We start from the raw sequence: 17338 nt of genomic DNA, 5'->3' as shown, positions 1-17338 counted from the left end.
CAACGTTTTCAGTGGGATAGATATTTGCATGAGAAATTATTTCACAGCCATGGGAAAAGAGACGAAGAATGAGATTGTCTGGATCGTTCCTGAAGGTGGTGGGGAATATCCACGATAATGCTGCTCCATGCTCTAACAGTGTGGGAGGAAACCGGAGCACCCGGAGAAAACCCACGTGGTCACAGGGAGAACTGTCCTTCCAGACAGCAGCTGGAGACAGGATTGAACCAGGGTCAAAATGTGCTAAACAAATATTTCTAGTTGGTTCACAAAGAGTTACATTTTATCAGCTGAAATCTGCAGTTGTATTGGACAGAAGCCTTTTAAGTGAACTTGTGGATCTTTTCCAAAGTGACTGCTAATTTAAAGGAGTCCGAAGCGAAAATCACAAATCTAAACAGGTACGTTTATTTTCTTGACTTTTGATCAGTGGGGTGCTTACAGGTTGTTACCTGGGCTTTGATTACCGTTTTGCAGTTATATTTAACATTAAAGTTGCAGGTGAGAGTCTGTGCGCAATGGAACCCTGGGTTCCTCAAAGTCACCTTGGCGTTCTTTATTCCAGCTCAAATTCTTTGCAAGTTGGCGTCGCGTTGAGCGAAGGGAAAGAATTTATTCCAAAGTGCAGTCAGAGGACAACAATATTGATAGATGACGGTGGTGCAGCAGTAGAGTTGCTGCCTTAAACTCCTGTCCCATGGTACGAGTTCATTCCAAGAGCTCTCCCGAGTTTGCCCTGATTCGAACTCGGACATTTACGGTAATGACCTCTCGTGGACATTTTTCATCATGTTGAAAAATCTTCACGAGTCTTCCCGTGCTTACATGCCGTTAGCGAGTCTTCCCGAATACCTGCTGTTAGCGCCAAGAGACGTCCCCGAGCTCCGACGTACCCGCTACGTTCATTCTCCGTGCTTACCGCGAGTTTGATTTTTTTTTAACTCGGGAGAGCTCTTGGAATGAACTCGCACCGTGGGACAGTAGCGCCGGAGTGCCGGGTTCGATCCTGACTATGGGTGCTGTCTGTACGGAGCTTGTATGTTCTCCCCTGCGTGTGTTTTCTCCGAGATCTTCAGTCTCCTCCCACACTCCAAAGACGTACAGGTTTATAGGTTAATTGACTTGGTATACATGTGAATTGTCCCGAGTGGGTGTAGGATAGTGTTAATGTGGGACAGATATGTTGAAAGACACAAAATGCTGGAGTAACTCAGCGGGACAGGCAGCATCTCTGGATAGAAGGAATGGGTGACGTTTCAGGTCGAGACCCTTCTTCACACGACATGTATATTGATGCAAAGACAACAGGGTTGTTGTAGTGGGCGACTTAAACTTCCCCAACACTGACTGGGACTTGTTCGGTGGAAGCGATTTGGACAGGCCAGAATTATTTTAGTTCTATTGAAGAGAGTTTCCTGAAACTCGAACACAGGACGTCCTGGACTGCACCTTCTGTTGGCAAATTAGAATTAGAATTAGAATTAGAATTTCCTTTATTGTCATTCAGACCTTACGGTCTAAACGAAATTTCGTGCCTGCAGTCATACATACAATAATAAACAAGAATAAACACAAATTAACATCCACCACAGTGAGTCCTCCAAGCACCTCCTCACTGTGGTGGAGGCAAAAATCTTAGGGCTGCAGTCTCTTCCCTCCTCTTCTCCCTCTGCGCTGAGGCGATACCCCACCGGGCGATGGTACAAACAGTCCCGCGGCTCACCGAACCCCGCAAACGGGCCGGCTCAAACACCGCAGCCCGGGGTGGTCGAAGCTGCCGCCCTCCAGTCCAGCGGACGCAGCTGCTGGCCCGCGGCTGAACCCCGGACTCAGGTCACCGCCGCCAGAACGCCGTCCCAGCCACCGGAGCACCGTTCCAGCCCCGAGCCGGATCGCCCTCATGTGAGTGCCGCTCCTCCCTCGAGCTGGGCCGCCCTCACGGAGTGCCGTTCCTCCCTCGGGCTGGACCGCCCCAATGGGAGCGCCGTTCCTCCCTCGGGCTGGGCCGCCCCGATGGGAGCGCCACAGCCCCTCACGAGAGAGCCTCAGCCCCGCTCTAGGCCGCCCTCACGGGAGCGTCACAGCCCCTCACGGGAGCGCCGTTCCAGCCCCGAGCCAGACCACCCTCACGGGAGCGAGCCCAGGGCAAGTCCTGACTGGCTCTGCCTCCGGAGTCTCGAGGTCACCAGCTCTGCCATTAGGCCTCAGCGCAGACGGAGGCAGAGAAGGGGGATACGACAAAAAAAAATTGCATTCCCCCGAAGGGAGAGACAGCAAACCCTGTTTCAACCCCCCCCCCCCCCCCCCCCCCCCCCCCCCAGCAAAACACAACCTAAAAACCAAAAACTTAACTAGACAAAACGAAGAAAATCAACACAAAAAAGTAAAAACAAACGGACTGCAGGCGAGCCGCTGCTGCCAGGGCAGCGCTGCCACTTTAGGTCCGGAAATGTGTTTGGTGTTTCAGTGGAAGAGTATTTTGGGAACAGTGATCACTTCTCCATATGTTTGAAGATAGTTACGAATAAGGGCAAGGCTGGACATTCGGGGAGTGCTAAATTGGGGCAAGGCTGATAACAGTCAGGAGTCAATTTGGAAGCAGTTGTTAATGGTAAGTCCACATCTAACCTGGGAGTTGTATAAACACCAGTTAATCAAAGTACAGGACTGGCATGTTCCAGTAGGTGGGAAGGATAAGGACAGCAGGTTAAGGGAACCATGGATGACCCAAACCCCAACCTAGAGGTTGCAAAATTGGTCAAAAAGAACTGTATTTACGGCAGAAAAATAAAATCTGACAGGGCTTTGAGGAATATAAATCAAGCAAGAAAGAACTTATGCGGGCAATTAGAAGGGTCAAAAGCAACTATGAAATGTAATTGGCGAGCAGCATTAAAGAAAATTCCAACGCAATTTAAACGTACATTAAAAACGAAAGGGTAACCAAGGAGAGAGAAGGACCACACGAGGATAAAGGAGGGAATCTATGTTTGGAGTCCTAGATGTAGGTGAGGTCCTAGATAAGTACTGTACATCTGTATTCATTAAGGAACAGGACATGGAGGACAGTGAGATCATTATGGAGAAGGGGAGTTTGAGATCAGGAAGGAGGTTATGTTTGGGCTCCTGAAGAGCATTAAAGGTGGATAACTCCTTGTGACCTGATGGGATCTATCGCATGTTATTAAGAGGGAGCCTTGACTAAGATTGTAGCATCTTCTCTAGCAATGGGTGAGGTCCCAGAGGACTTGGTGTAGTTAATGTTGCTCCTTTATTTAAGAAGGGAAGTCGAGAGAATCCAGGGAAATTGTGGCCGGTGAGACTCGTAGTTGGGAAGCTATTGAAGAGGATTCTTCAGGAAGGATTTATTCCCAGTTGGGAGAGAATGGGATAACTAGGGACAATCAGTTTTTAAGAAGGAACTGCAGATGCTGGAAAATCGAAGGTAGACAAAAGTGCTGTAGACACTCAGCGGGTGCAGCAGCATCTATGGAGTGAAGGAAATAGGCAACGTTTCGGGCTGAAACCCTTCTTCAGAGGGACAATCAGCATGGCTTTGTCCATGGCAGGTCATGTCTTACAGATTTGATTGATTTTTTTTGAAGTGGTGATGCAGGTGATCGATGAGGGGGCCAGTGGATGTTGTCTGCATGGATTTTAGCGTGGCATTTGTTCAAGTCTCTCATGGTAGGCTGCTCCAGTAGATTAACATGCATGGCATCCATGGTGAGGTGATAGTTTGGATTCAGAACTGGCTTACTCATAAAAGACAGAGGGTTGACACCACGCTCTTAAGCTCACTACCTCCTCCCTGTACTCCATCTTACCATTGTTCGAGATCCCACCCACCACAGTGTTGTCGTCTGAAAACTTGCAGGTGAAGGTGGAGCAGAATTTGGCCGCACAGTTGTGGGTGTTTCAGAGCTGCCAAGTAGTACGGATTTTCCGTATTTTGTACAAAAATGCGATAAGTATACTGATGTATGATTTTGCTTTGTTAAATACGGATTTTTTTTTAAATCAGCCCGACTTCCTGCTTCATCTTGCTGCTTAAAAAATGCAAGGATATAAAAAGTCATCCTGTACCTCTAAAAATTATAGCATTTTAAAATTCAAGATCTGGATGATTATTTTTGTAAGCTTTGATCTGCCTGTCCCGCTCCAGGTTTAAACAGCGCTGTCAGTTTAGCGTGGGAATTTAAACGAAGAGCTGTCGGCGGCAGCACTATGGGTTCTAAATGTAGCGCTAATGGCTGGAGCGCTCTGGGCTTTAAACATAGCGCCAAGGGTCACAGACTGTTTGGGGTGGGAGAGAGGGAGAAGGAGAGATGGAGGGAGGGAATAAGAGGGGGAGGGGAAAAAAGGAAGGATAGAGGGAGGAAGAGAGAGGGAGGGTGGGAGGGAGAGGGAGGGAAAGAGAGGAAGGAGGGAGAGAGCGCAAGGGAGGGAGAGGGATGCTTCCAAAATGGCTTCTACATCATCATCTGGTGCTAAAAGCAGGAAGCAGCCGTTGAAACAGCAGTATACAAAGAGATGGCAATGAATGCACTGTCAAGTAAGGTGCATAGAAGACATGTCAATTGGTAGCAAAGTTATGCATTCTTGTACTCTAAAATGGGTATGACCGCACATATTGTAAAAAAAAACCATTTCAGAAAAATGGCACCGCGTAAAAATACTGCTTTCCTCAGCAAAATATTGATTTTCAGGTACTAGAATACTGAAATGCTCTGACAAAACTTGGCACCTCTGGTGTTTAGGGAGTATACTGAGAGGCTGAGGACACATCCTTAAAGAACCGGAATTATCACTGAGCATGTTTTGTCACCTTTAGTTGCTGGTTGGTGTCTGGATCAGAAAGGCAAGGATCTAGTTGCAGATGGGGTGCTGACTCCCATGTCCAGCAGCTTGGAGATGGACACAAAATGCTGGAGTAACTCAGCGGGACAGGCAGCATCTCTGGAGAGAATAGGTGACGTTTCGGGTCAAGTCCTTTCTTCAGACCTGAAACGTCACCCATTCCTTCGTTCCAGAGATGCTGCCTGTCCCGCTGAGTTACTCCAGCATTTTATGCCTATCTTCAGTTTCTATGCCTTTTATGCCTAGCATCTGCAGTTTCTTCCTACACAGCTTGGAGATGGGTTCAGTTGAATGATGGTGTTGAAAGAACTGCTATAGTCAACAAATAGGAGTCTGATGTGGGTGTCCTGTTATCCAGATGTTCCAGGGATGATTATAGAGCCAGGAAGATGACGTCCGCCATGGACCTGTTGTGACACTAGGTGAAAAGCAGTGGGTCAAGGCTGTCTGGGAGGCTGCACTTCACGTGCACCATGACCAGCCTCTCAAACGTGGTGGATGTCTGAGACATCGGACTGTAGTCATTCTGCCATCTATCTTGCTTGTCTTTAGCACCAGGATGATAGGAGTCTTCTTAAAACAGGTGGAAACCTCAGAATGGAGGAATGAGAGGTTAAAGACTATTGTCTGTATCTATGAAGGAAGGAACTGCAGATGCTGGTTTAAACCGAAGATAGACACAAAATGCTGGAGTATCTCAGTGGGACAGGCAGTACCTCTGGAGAGAAGGAACGCCTAGGTTCAGGAATAGCTACTTCCCCACAGCCATCAGTCTATTAAACTCAACTCAAACAAAACTCTGAACATTAATAGCCCATTATCTGTTTATTTACATTTTATCTGTTTATTTATTCATGTGTATATATATTTATATAATGGTATATGGACACACTGATCTGTTCTGTATTCATGCCTACTATATTCTGTTGTGCTGAAGCAAAGCAAGAATTTCATTGTCCTATCTGGGACACATGACAATAAACTCTCTTGAATCTTGAAAGGAATTGGTGACGTTTCGGGTCGAGACCCTTCTTCAGACTGAAAGTCACGGGAAAGGGAAACGAGAGATATAGACGATGATGTAGAGAGATAGAAAACAATGAATGAAAGATATGCAAAAAAGTAACAATGATAAAAGAACAGGCCATTGTTGGCTGTTGGCTGGGTGAGAACGAGAAGCTGGTGGGACGGGTGGGGGAGATACATAATAGTCTGTGAACACTCTTGCCAGCTGGTATAGGCTGGTGCAGAGGAGGCGGCCGGTGACTCCATCTGGGCCAGCTGCTCTTCACGTTCAGCGACACCGATCTGGCATCTGCGACAATAACTGTGGGTATAGGCACGCCGGTGGGTGGTTGATGCCACCGTTCTGTGCAAAGCTGGCACAGAATGCATTGAGGGATTGGGGATGGATGCAACGTTTCCAGCGACACTGCCCGACTTTGCTCTGCAGCCCACTAAAGCTGACATGCCTTGCCATAATCATTCTATATCAATAAGCTGGGAAAGGTGCGGAAAATATGGGACTGGATGGCATTAAATAAAAGGAGAGATTGGATACGCTAAGATTTGTTTCTCTAGAAAATTGCTGGTTAAGGGGTGAGGTTTATAATATCAGGAGAGACATAGTTAAGGTGAATGGTCACAGTCTCTTTCCCAGGGTAAGGATCTCTAAAACTGAAGGATACATGTTTAAAGTGAGAGGGACTTGAGGGGCAACTTTTTCATCCAAAGGGTGGTGGGTATATGGAACGAGCTGCCAGAGAAACGTTTAAAAGTGGGTGTAAATACAACATTTAAAAGAGATTTGGACAGATACATAAATAGAAAGGGTTTTTTAGGGTGATTTCACGAAAGGTCACTGGAGCGTAGATCCGCACCCAAGTGACCGCAAAATTTAACTGGAGTACAAGCGTCACTTCCGGTACATGTTAGTGAATGGGAAAACACGCACTTTCACACCCGTTAAAAACATCAAAAACTGCCAGTTTTTGAGCTGCAATTTACTGTGCCAGTCGGGGTGACCGTGAGGCACAGCTACCTAACTTTACAGTCCAAAAGAAAGATAGAAACAAAGGTAAATTCAAGAGGGAGCTGAAGGTGCAAAAACAGCGGAAGTGCTTAGCGGACATTTGCCGTGGAGATTTAAAGATAGAAAATATCGGGAATTATCGCGTTTGCTCGCTGCATTTCATCAAAAATAAGGCATTATTGACTTTTTATCTTTATTCATTTGTTATATGAAAAGTTTTAAAAGTGAAAAATCCATCAGTAAAATTGCAAAATCACCCATGGTTCTCAGGTGGGTTTTAACATGCAAAATGAAAATGCTTCTGAAGCTCCATTTACCATTTAAATAATCGTAAACTATCAATGCGTTTTGAAATAAATTTTACTCAGATGCAAGCTAAGGAATGGGATAATTGTCAGCTGTTAGTTGGACAAAATCAGGACATTTTATTATTTGCCAAAATATATTTCTCAATATTTCTTGTTTAAAGCCTGCACAATCACCCAAACTACTTATTTATTTATCATCTAATAACAGACAAGCCTGCCGCATGGAATGATGTCAACAATCCTGATTGGGCACCCACTGTGAGCAGGATAGACAATGTGCACAAGAACGCCATGCACATGCAACAAGAAGAGAGTATTAAAGCAGATTTGGTCGCAGCTCAAGCATCTATAGCTCTGCCAGTTGATGCTGAACTTTGAACGATTATTTAAATGGTAAATGGAGCTTCAGAAGCGTTTTCATTTTGCATGTTAAAACCCACCTGAGAACCATGGGCGATTTTGCAATTTTACTGACGGATTTTTCACTTTTAAAACTTTTCATATAACAAATGAATAAAGATAAAAAGTCAATAATGCCACTTTTGATGAAATGCAGCGAGCAAACGCGATAATTCCCGATATTTTCGATCTTTAAATCTCCTCGGCAAATGTCCGCTAAGCACTTCCGCTGTTTTTGCACCTTCAGCTCCCTCTTGAATTTACCTTAGTTTCTATCTTTCTTTTGGACTGTAAATTTAGGTAGCTGTGCCTCACGGTCACCCCGACTGGTACAGTAAATTGCAGCTCAGAAACGGGCCGTTTTCGATGTTTTTAACGGGTGTGAAAGTGCGTGTTTTCCCATTCACTAACATGTACCGGAAGTGACGCATGTACTCCAGTTAAATTTTGCGGTCACGTGGGTGCGGATCTACGCTCCAGTGACCTTTAGTGAAATCACCCTATAGGCATATGAGCCAAACACAGGCACATGGAAGGTACACAAAAAAGCTGAAGAAACTCAGCGGGTGCAGCAGCATCTATGCAGCGAAGGAAATAGGCAGCGTTTTGGGCCGAAACCCTTCTTCAGACCTGTGTACCTTCGATTTTCCAGCATCTGCAGTTCCTTCTTAAACACAGTAGGTATGTTGCAAAGCGTACCTGAAGCGTCGCTGAAAATCTGTCCCAGCCCGGGTTTAAAACGCGATTTTCTCTAGGCTGTTCAAATCGAGGATGTTCAGCCTAGTTAATTATTAACGAAAATTCGCTGGCAGATTCCGTCGCTTGAGCTATTATTAGTTTTAAGAGCTTTATCTAATTGCTATAGTAGTTTAAAAATTAACCTCTAAACCCCCGACGGCCGGCAACCGGCCGGATCTCATACAGGGGACAACAGGAGGTAGGCTGTTTATTTTTACTTTAAAAAGGGCTTCTTAAGATCCCTTTATACAAAGTTTAATGTTGCGAGTAGCTAATTTTGGGCCCATTAAATCCCGCAGTATTTTTCTGGGCATTTGAGGGCACAAATCTACCGCAATGTGAACGTTCTAAACCAGCGCGTTCACAGGATCCCACTAGAAAGCTGATTTAAATGGACTTTAATTTACAGCAATTGAACACTAAATTCCTTCAATTTGGCCTTTAAATTAATGTAAATGAGATTTAAAAATCATGTTTTATTGTGAATTATTTGTGAATATTATTTGGACACTTAGGCTATTTAAAAATGTTAATCATTTATTAAGAAATGGATAGATGTTTAGATCTAGTAATTGAAGTTTGGAATTAGCTACAATTGGGTAACTAACTAATTATATGCTTTAATTTCAGGTCATCCAAGTAAGATTATTTTATATTTGTTTCAGAATGGTTCAATCTATGATAACTGAAAATTTCATTCAGTTCTCTTATTTTTTAAGAAAGTTATGGGCTTTTGACTGTCCACGATCACAGCTTTTTTGTTATGTCCATAGAAAATCAATAGGGAACAAGATGCCAATTTCCGAGTATGAAAATGGCATAACATTTTAAATACTTGAGGTATCAAAGTGAATTAGGTGTCAAATTAAACTTCTTTTTATGCTTTATCTGATGGGATAAATTGCAGTCTTGATTTTTTAAATCTCAACATTTTGTAACATTGCTAAACACAGGCAAATGGAACTCGCTCAGTCGGACATATTGGTCAGCATGGACAATTTGGGCCGAACAGCCTGTTCTGTGTTGTATGACTCACAGTAGTTCTTCTCCATTCAAATGAATGGTCCACTCTAAGGACATTTTATCAAGATTATGGCACTTGTGGAAGATGGTTTATTTTTTCAATATTTTATTGTTTCCTAGATGTCTGACTCCGGTGAAGCTGCTGTAATCAGACCCTCACTGAGTGAGGCCCAGGTGGTGGAGTTGGTCGGACGGTTGTACGGTCTGAAGGTTTCAAAAGTCAAACCACTGCCCAGTTACATGGACCAGAACTTCCACATCCTGGTGTGCGAGACCCAGGAAGGTGGAGATCACGGGGAGAGCTACGTCCTCAAGGTTCTGAACACTGCCGACAGCCAAGACGCTGATTTGGTGGAAGTACAAACGCGAGTCATGATGTTCCTAAACCAGAAAGGTTTTCCTACAGCCACACCAATCACAACCATTGATGGCAAGATTATGTCCCTGGAGACAATCAGTGAGTTTCATTCATTTGCTACAGACGGCTGTGGAGGCCTAGTCAATGGATATTTTTAAGGCAGTGATTGAGAGAAGGCAGGAGAATGGGGTTAAGAGGGAAAGATAGATCAACCATGATTGAATGGCGGAGTAGACTTGATGGGCCAAATGATCGAATTCAGCTCCTATCATTCATGAACCTATTTGTTCCCTAACTCACTGATGAGCTGAAGAAACTTCAGCAGTCGGAAAAGCCAAGTCTAAGCTTTGCTGGCTGTCAAAGCTGTAAAATCCTGTGAATGTCTCTAAATGACTGCTCGAGTCAAGAATACTCAAATCTAACAATAAGAAATTAGATAATTATATTTTAACACAATTAAATCTCTTTTAAAGCATCAAAGAATATTTATTTCAAAAGCATGTTAAATATCCAATATTTACTCTTCCCCCATCATAGTAGTTCTTCACCATTTAAATGAATGGTTCACTGACTTAATGCCATTTCTAACTGGCACGGGTATAATAGTCACATTCCCCATCATAACTGCAGGAGGATACATGGCAACACCTAGCGAAACTTCACTATAATGTGTTAATAACAATAATTTTTTTGCAAATAAAAAGGTGCCAGTATGCACAATTAATAAACTTGCGAAATTGAAATAATGATGTTTAACTTTGTAGAGGAATCAGCTAATGTCACTACCATCACTAAAAAGCACTGGTTAATAGTATAGTGAGATCTTGCAGTATCAGGAGGCAAATCGAATCTTGGAAATGGTTAGTTTCTGGCTAGGGATCTGGCACATTCTTCATTTACCCACCTTGACTCCATTCCCAACGATGTATTTACAAATAGATCATTTAATCCCAGTCCTGAGGACCATTGAGACAGTTCAGGAACTTCATTCCCTTCCCCTCCATCCACTCCTGCGTGGCTGGCACTTTAGCAGTTATTCTCCCTCAGAACACACTAATACCATCAAGTCCGTTTCTCTGACTTTCTAAAATTAATCTCCATTATAATTACATTGCTGACATCATCTTTGTGTTTGGCCTTCTGCATAGTAAGTAAGTAAGTTTTATTTTTATTGCACGTTTTAAGTCAACTCGCATTGACACCCAAGTGCTTTACATAATATAGATGATAAGTTTCCATACCATAGAAAAAGGTTAAAAAAAATAAAGAAAATGGACACAACACATTATAGAGCTCAACACAAAAGTCCCCCCACAGCAGAATCAAAAATTTCCACTGTGGGGAAAGGCACCAGAAAGATAAGTCCTCTTCCTCTATGAAACATATATTCTTGCCAACGTGTACTGCTCAGAGTGGAACACATTCTGGGCAAGGTCTGACTGTGCATGGCCCAATTTCCCTTCAACATCTCGTTTGCTGCTGTCGATGTTTTAATGGGGTCACAGGCATTGAAACCAATTGTGTTTCAACTTGTGACATTATCTAGAACAGATAGGAGTGGAGATGAACATGAAGTTCTTTAGTCAGAGGGTGGTGAATCTATGGAATTCATTGCCACAGACGGCTGTAGAGGCCAAGTCAATGGGTATATTTAAAGCGGAGATTGCTAAGTTCTTGATTAGTAAGGACGTCAAACAGGGAGAAGGCAGAATAGGGTTAAGGGGGAAAAATTGATCAGACATGATCGAACGGTGGAGCAGACTAGATGGGCCAAATGGCCTAATTTTATTTCAATGTCTTATGGTCATAGAAACATAGACATAGAAAATAGGTGCAGTAGTAGGCCATTCGGCCCTTCGAGCCTGCACTGCCATTCAATATGATCATGGCTGATCATCCAACTCAGTATCCTGTACCTGCCTTCTCTCCATACCCCTTGATCCCTTTAGCCACAAGGGCCACATCTAACTCCCTCTTAAATATAGTCAATGACTGGCCTCAACTACCTTCTGTGGCAGAGAATTCCAGAGATTCACCACTCTCTGTGTGAAAAATGTTTTCCTCATCTCAGTCCTAAAAGATTTCCCCTTTACCCTTAAACTGTGACGATGGTCGTATCGTCTGCCACACAGTGCCAGATAACCGGGTTCCATCCTCACCTCTGGTGTGGTCCTTGTGGGATTTCTACATTCTTCCTGTGACCGCTTGAGTTTCCTCCGGGTGCTCCTGTTTCCTCCCACATCCCAAAGACGTGCAGGTTTGTAGGTTCATTGGCCTCTGTAAAATTGCCTCTAATGTTTAAGGAGTGGATTAGAGAGTGGAATAACAGAACCAGTGTGAATGGGTGATCAATGGTCAGCATGGACTCTGTGGGGCGAAGGGCCTGTTTCTAAGCTGTGTCTTTCAATCAATCAAAAATGAAACTCTATTGCAGAGCAGGGTAGTGACTACAAACAGTTCATGATCAGACTGCTGACGTACTTGCCCGGAGTACCCATGGCAAAGTTCACCTTGGATCATCAGATTTGCTACAAATTGGGCAGAACCATTGCCCAAATGGACAAGGCACTGCATGAGGTATTGTATTACATTCCTCACCTGTATTATATTTGTAGACATACCGTATACTCAGGACTGTAACAGTGGGAGGCCTTCACTGAGTTACTAAACGTTTGTGTGACCAGGCTTTGCTGGTTTATACTGCCACATTCTCCTCTGAGTACCACACAGTCCATTGTCATCTCTCCTTCTCAGGCAAGAGAATATTAACTGCTTCAGTATCCATGGGCGGAATGTCATCCTGCTGTGTTAGAAATTACCATCTCCGAGGTCATTTTTATGCCTTTGCAGCGCTACTGGTTGGTGTGCTTACATCCAGAGGTGTAGACACTGTACGCACAGTCACATTAGAGTTATAGAGTGATACAGTGTGGAAACAGGCCCTTCAGCCCAACTTGCCCACACTGGCCAACATGTCCCAGCTACATCAAATCCCACCTACTAGCGCTTGGTCCATATCCCTCCAAACTTGTCCTGTCCTTGTACCCGTCTAACTATTTCTTAAACATTGGGATAGTCCCAGCCTCAACTACCTCCCCTAGCAGCTTGTGCCATACACCCACCATCTTTTGTGCGAAAAAGTTACTATTAAATCTTTTCCCCTTCGCCTTGAACCTATGTCCTCTGATCCTCGATTCCCCTACTCAGGGCAAGAGACTCTGTGCATCTTACAGCCCAGTGGTATGAGTAATGATTTCTCCAACTTCAAGTAACCCCTGCATTCCCCCTCTCTCCATCCCTCCCCCAAATCACACCAGCTTCTCGTTCTCACCTAGTAAACAGCTAACAATGCCCTGTTTCCATTGTCATTGTTACTTTTTTGCATATCTTTCATTCAGTGGTAAGAAACTATTGGATAGGCACATGAATTGGAGGGATATGGATTATATGAAGGCAGATAAAATTTGGTCCTGGCAACATGTTCGGCACAGACATTGTGGGCCGAAGGGCCTGTTCCTGTGTTATACTGTTCTATGTTCTCATTTGCTCACTCCCACCAACGTACACTCGTTGAGGCAAGAACGCATTTTGTAACCATTAGGAATTCTATCACCCAACTGTGAAGAGTCTGCATCGAGATGGGTTTATGTGGAACCTTTCAAACACGCACTTGCTGGAAAGGCACCTGCATGAAATGGAGGAGGGTGAACTGCTCTCAATAATAGAGCAAGTTATCCAACAGTTCAAGGAAAAGATCCGTCCCAACCTGGACAAGTTTCATAAAGGTAAGATCATCTTTCTTGGCAATGTGTGGGAAGGAACTGCTGATGCTGGTTGAAATCAAAGATAGACACAAAACACTGGAGTAAATCAGTGGGACAGGCAACATCTCTGGAGAGAAGGAATGGGTGACATTTTGGGTTGAGACCCTTCTTCAGTCTGAACATGTCAGTCTGAACTGGCCAACATGTCCCAGCTACAGTAGTCCCACTTGCCTGTGTTTGGCCGAGATCCCTCCAAACCTGTTCTATCCATGTACCTGCCTAACTGCTTCTTAAAGGTAGGGGATCCCAGAGCTATAGCGGCTCTGAACCGGCCCTGCTGAGTGCCCCCCATCCCCCCTGGACTGTCTCCCTCAGATGGTCACTTCGCACAGTTTATTTATTTATTTATTTATTGACATCGGATGGAAGCTGCATACCAAATCGCGTTGCACTAATGTGCAATGACAATAAAAGATATTATTATTATTATTATTATTATTATTATTAGTACCTGCCTCAACTACCTCCTCTGGCAGCTTGTTCCATAACTCCACCACTGAAAAAGTTACCCCCCAGATTGTGGCTACATTTCCTGAGGAGTCGTGGTGTTCCATCCTAGAAGCAGCTTCTCCTGAGGTCCATCTCCACACGACATGCCTGGCCCAGACCCAGGGTTCTGTTCTCTTCCCCTTCCAATAACCAGTTTGGAGTCGTTCTGGTCAATGTGGAGTTGCAGCTGCTACAGGGAGGGTCACCTGCTCCTTCTACCAGCGGCTGGAGAATGCTGTTACCACAGCTGAGTGGAATAAAATAGGCCCATACTCTGTGTTGCCGGCTGCAAATTGGTATAAGATAAGGGGAGAAGAGGAGTGAACTGCTGTCTCACCTGAAAGGACAGCCAGGGTCCCTGTGATGGAGTCGAGGGAGGAGGTATAGGGACAGGTGTACATTTCTACCAGCTGTAGGGAAAAGTACCTGGGGAGGGAGTGGTTTGGGATGGAAGGAGATCTTTTCCAGCTTAATAACCTTTCCTATAAGAGGGTGACCAAAACGGAACATAATTCTCCAAATGTGGTCTCACAAATGTCTTGTTCAACTGTAACATAACCTCTCAACTTCTATGCTCAACTGCATGTTTGTATTTCATAGTCATAGAGTGGGAACAGGCCCTTCAGCACAACTTGCCCACACCGGCCAACATGTCCCAGCTACACTAGTCCCACTTGCCTGCGTTTGGCCCAGATACCTCCAAATCTGTCCTATCCATGTACCTGTCTAACTGTTTCCTAAAGGTTGAGATAGTACCCGCCTCAACTACCTCCTCTGGCAGCTTGTTCCATAACTCCACCACTCTTTGTGTGAAAAAGTTACCCCCCAGATTCCTATTAAATCTTTTCCCCACTTTGACCCTATGTCCTCTGTCCTCAATTCCCCTACTCTGGGCAAGAGACTCTGTGCATCTGCCGAATCTAATCCTCTCATGATTTTATACACCTCTATAAGATCACTCCGCATAATCCTGTGCTCCAAGGAATTTCAAACTTAAAGGGTATTTTAAGAATCAAGAAACTTTTATCGATCATTCTGGGATTGTGATAGAGGGACAATGGGCCTGTTGGCTTATTGCAGCAATCAGCCAGACCTAGGCATGAGGTGAGACAAACAATGATGGAGAGCTTGAGGTATCTCTGGTAATCTGTTCTTCCCATCCTCCTCCAACTCTCCAACCCTCCCCAACCCTCCTCCAACTCTCCAACCTCACTGCCACACACACCAGATATTCTGTCCCAATAAGTTGAATAAATTAAATCCTTCTCTTGCCAACCAATGTCTCTCTTCACATTTGCGCAACAAAAGGGGCGGCACGGTGGCGCAGCGGTAGAGTCACTGCCTTACACAGCGCCTGAGACCCGGGTTCGACCCTGACCACAGGTGCTGTCTGTATGGAGTTTGTACGTTCTCCCCGTGACTGGTTTCCGCGCACGCTTCAAAGATATGCAGTTTTGTAGGTTAATTGGCTTTGGTAAAAATTGTAAATTGTCCTGAGTGTGTAGGGTAGTGCTAGCGTACGGGGTGATCGCTGGTCATCACGGACTCATCGCCGAAGGGCCTGTTTCCGCGCTGTGTCTCTAAACTAATTAAACATACCCAGTTCTGTAAGAAAAAAATCCAGAGGCCATTTGAATGAATCCTCCTTCCAACCCACCAAGGTCTTTCTTCAAATTTGCCTAACTAAAGGCGGAGATTGACAGATTGTTGATTAGTACGGGTGTCTGGGGTTATGGGGAGAATGTTGGAGTCATAGAGTGATACAGCGTGGAAACAGCACTCTGGCCCAACATGCACCAGCTACCTAAGTCCCACCTGCCTGCGATGGATCCATATCCTTCCAAACTTGTCCTATCCATGTACCTAGCTAATTGTTTCTTAAACATTGAGATAGTCCCAGCCTCAACTACCTCCTCTGGTGGCTTGTTCCATACACCCATCATCCTTTGTGTGAAAAAGTTATCCCTTAGATTCCTATTAAATCTTTTCTCCTTCACTGTAAAGTCATGTCCTCTGGTCCTCGATTCACCTAGCCTGGACAAGAGGCCCTGTACATCTACCCGATCTATTCCTCTCGATTTTATAAGATCACCCCTCAAACTCCGCCACTCCAAGGAATAGAGTCCCAGCCTACTCAACCTCTCCCAATAGCTCACACCCTCTAGTCCTGGCTACATCCTCATAAAATGGAGAATGGTGTTGAGAAGGAAAGATAGATCAGCCATAATTGAACGGCAGAGTAGACTGGATGTGCCAATTAGCCTAATTCTGCTCAGAAAACATATGAACTTATTGTGACTTGTTTTGAAGGCTTAATTTACGGTGACTGCAATGAGTACAACATTCTGCTGGAGCCCTTGGATTCACCAACTGAGCAAGCAGTAGAGAGAACAGGAAAGAGCTGTCCGAGATCAGCATTACGGATTTCGGGCATCCTGGACTTTGGGGACATGAGCTTCGGGTGTTTTGTGCAAGATCTGGCGATAATCGTCATGTATCTCACCATCATAAGCCAGGATCCGGTTGGCGTGGGTGGCCACGTGATCGCGGGCTTTGAGAGCGTGATCCCATTGACGGAGGAGGAGCGGGACTCCATCTACCTGCTGGTTTTCTGCAGGTTCTCACAGTCCATGGTTATGGCCAGGCACAACATGCTCCTGGACCCAGACAACGCGGAGTACCTCAACGTCTCAATGAAGGTGGGCAGCAAACGCCTTCACCAATTATGGCAAGTGGGTAAAGAGGCGGTGGAGAAGGTTTGGTTTGATACGGCCAAGTCCTATCTACAATGACTAGGATGCAGGTCATGCCAACGCTCAAACTGTGGTCTGTGTCAGTGGTAAATGCCGTCTGGACCTACTGATGAAGATCTAGGTTGAGGTTTACTATTGTCACATGTACTGAGGTACAGTGGAGAGTTTAGTTTTGCATGTTACCCAATCAAGCCAGATAATACTACACATAATTACAATCAAAACCAATTACAACAGGTAGAGCAAAGGATTAGATACACAGTGCAGAATATAGTTAAGAATAACACTAGATTTATAAAAATGAGATGTAAAAGATGTAAAAGGGTGATAGTAGATGCTTCTCTGGGCAGTGAGATCTATTTTCATTATATTATATATTTAGAGTCATAGAGTGATACAGTGTGGAAACAGGCCTTTCGGCCCAACTTCCCCATACCGGCCAACATGTTCACAAGTTATAGTAGAATTAGGCCATCGAGTCTACTTTGTCATTCAATCATGGCTGATCTTTGCCTCCTAACCCCATTTTTCTGCCTTCTTCCCATAACCCTCGA

General features: G+C 44.6%; 1 protein-coding gene across 1 annotated transcript; it reads left to right on the top strand.

The window, feature by feature from the left end:
• Positions 1-285: 285 nt before the first annotated feature.
• On the top strand, positions 286-17184 carry LOC116968286 (hydroxylysine kinase-like). Its single transcript, XM_033015001.1, has 5 exons — positions 286-401; positions 9481-9817; positions 12153-12295; positions 13320-13503; positions 16342-17184. The coding sequence occupies exons 2-5, from the start codon at positions 9481-9483 to the stop codon at positions 16821-16823; spliced, it is 1146 nt and encodes a 381-aa protein (XP_032870892.1). The 5' UTR covers positions 286-401; the 3' UTR covers positions 16824-17184.
• Positions 17185-17338: the final 154 nt, after the last annotated feature.

The sequence above is a fragment of the Amblyraja radiata genome, chromosome X, assembly GCF_010909765.2.
Source record: "Amblyraja radiata isolate CabotCenter1 chromosome X, sAmbRad1.1.pri, whole genome shotgun sequence".
In the NCBI taxonomy this organism is placed as follows: Eukaryota; Metazoa; Chordata; class Chondrichthyes; order Rajiformes; family Rajidae; genus Amblyraja; species Amblyraja radiata.
Note: the sequence above shows the minus strand (reverse complement) of the source record. Positions and strands in the feature narration are given on the sequence as shown.

Bases quoted from the DNA above. Each gene is read 5' to 3' on its own strand.
- LOC116968286 (XM_033015001.1), top strand. From the start codon at position 9,481: ATGTCTGACTCCGGTGAAGCTGCTGTAATCAGACCCTCACTGAGTGAG. The intron at 12,296-13,319 runs GTATTGTATTAC...TGTAACCATTAG, and splicing joins TGGACAAGGCACTGCATGAG to GAATTCTATCACCCAACTGT. The intron at 13,504-16,341 runs GTAAGATCATCT...CTTGTTTTGAAG, and splicing joins CCTGGACAAGTTTCATAAAG to GCTTAATTTACGGTGACTGC.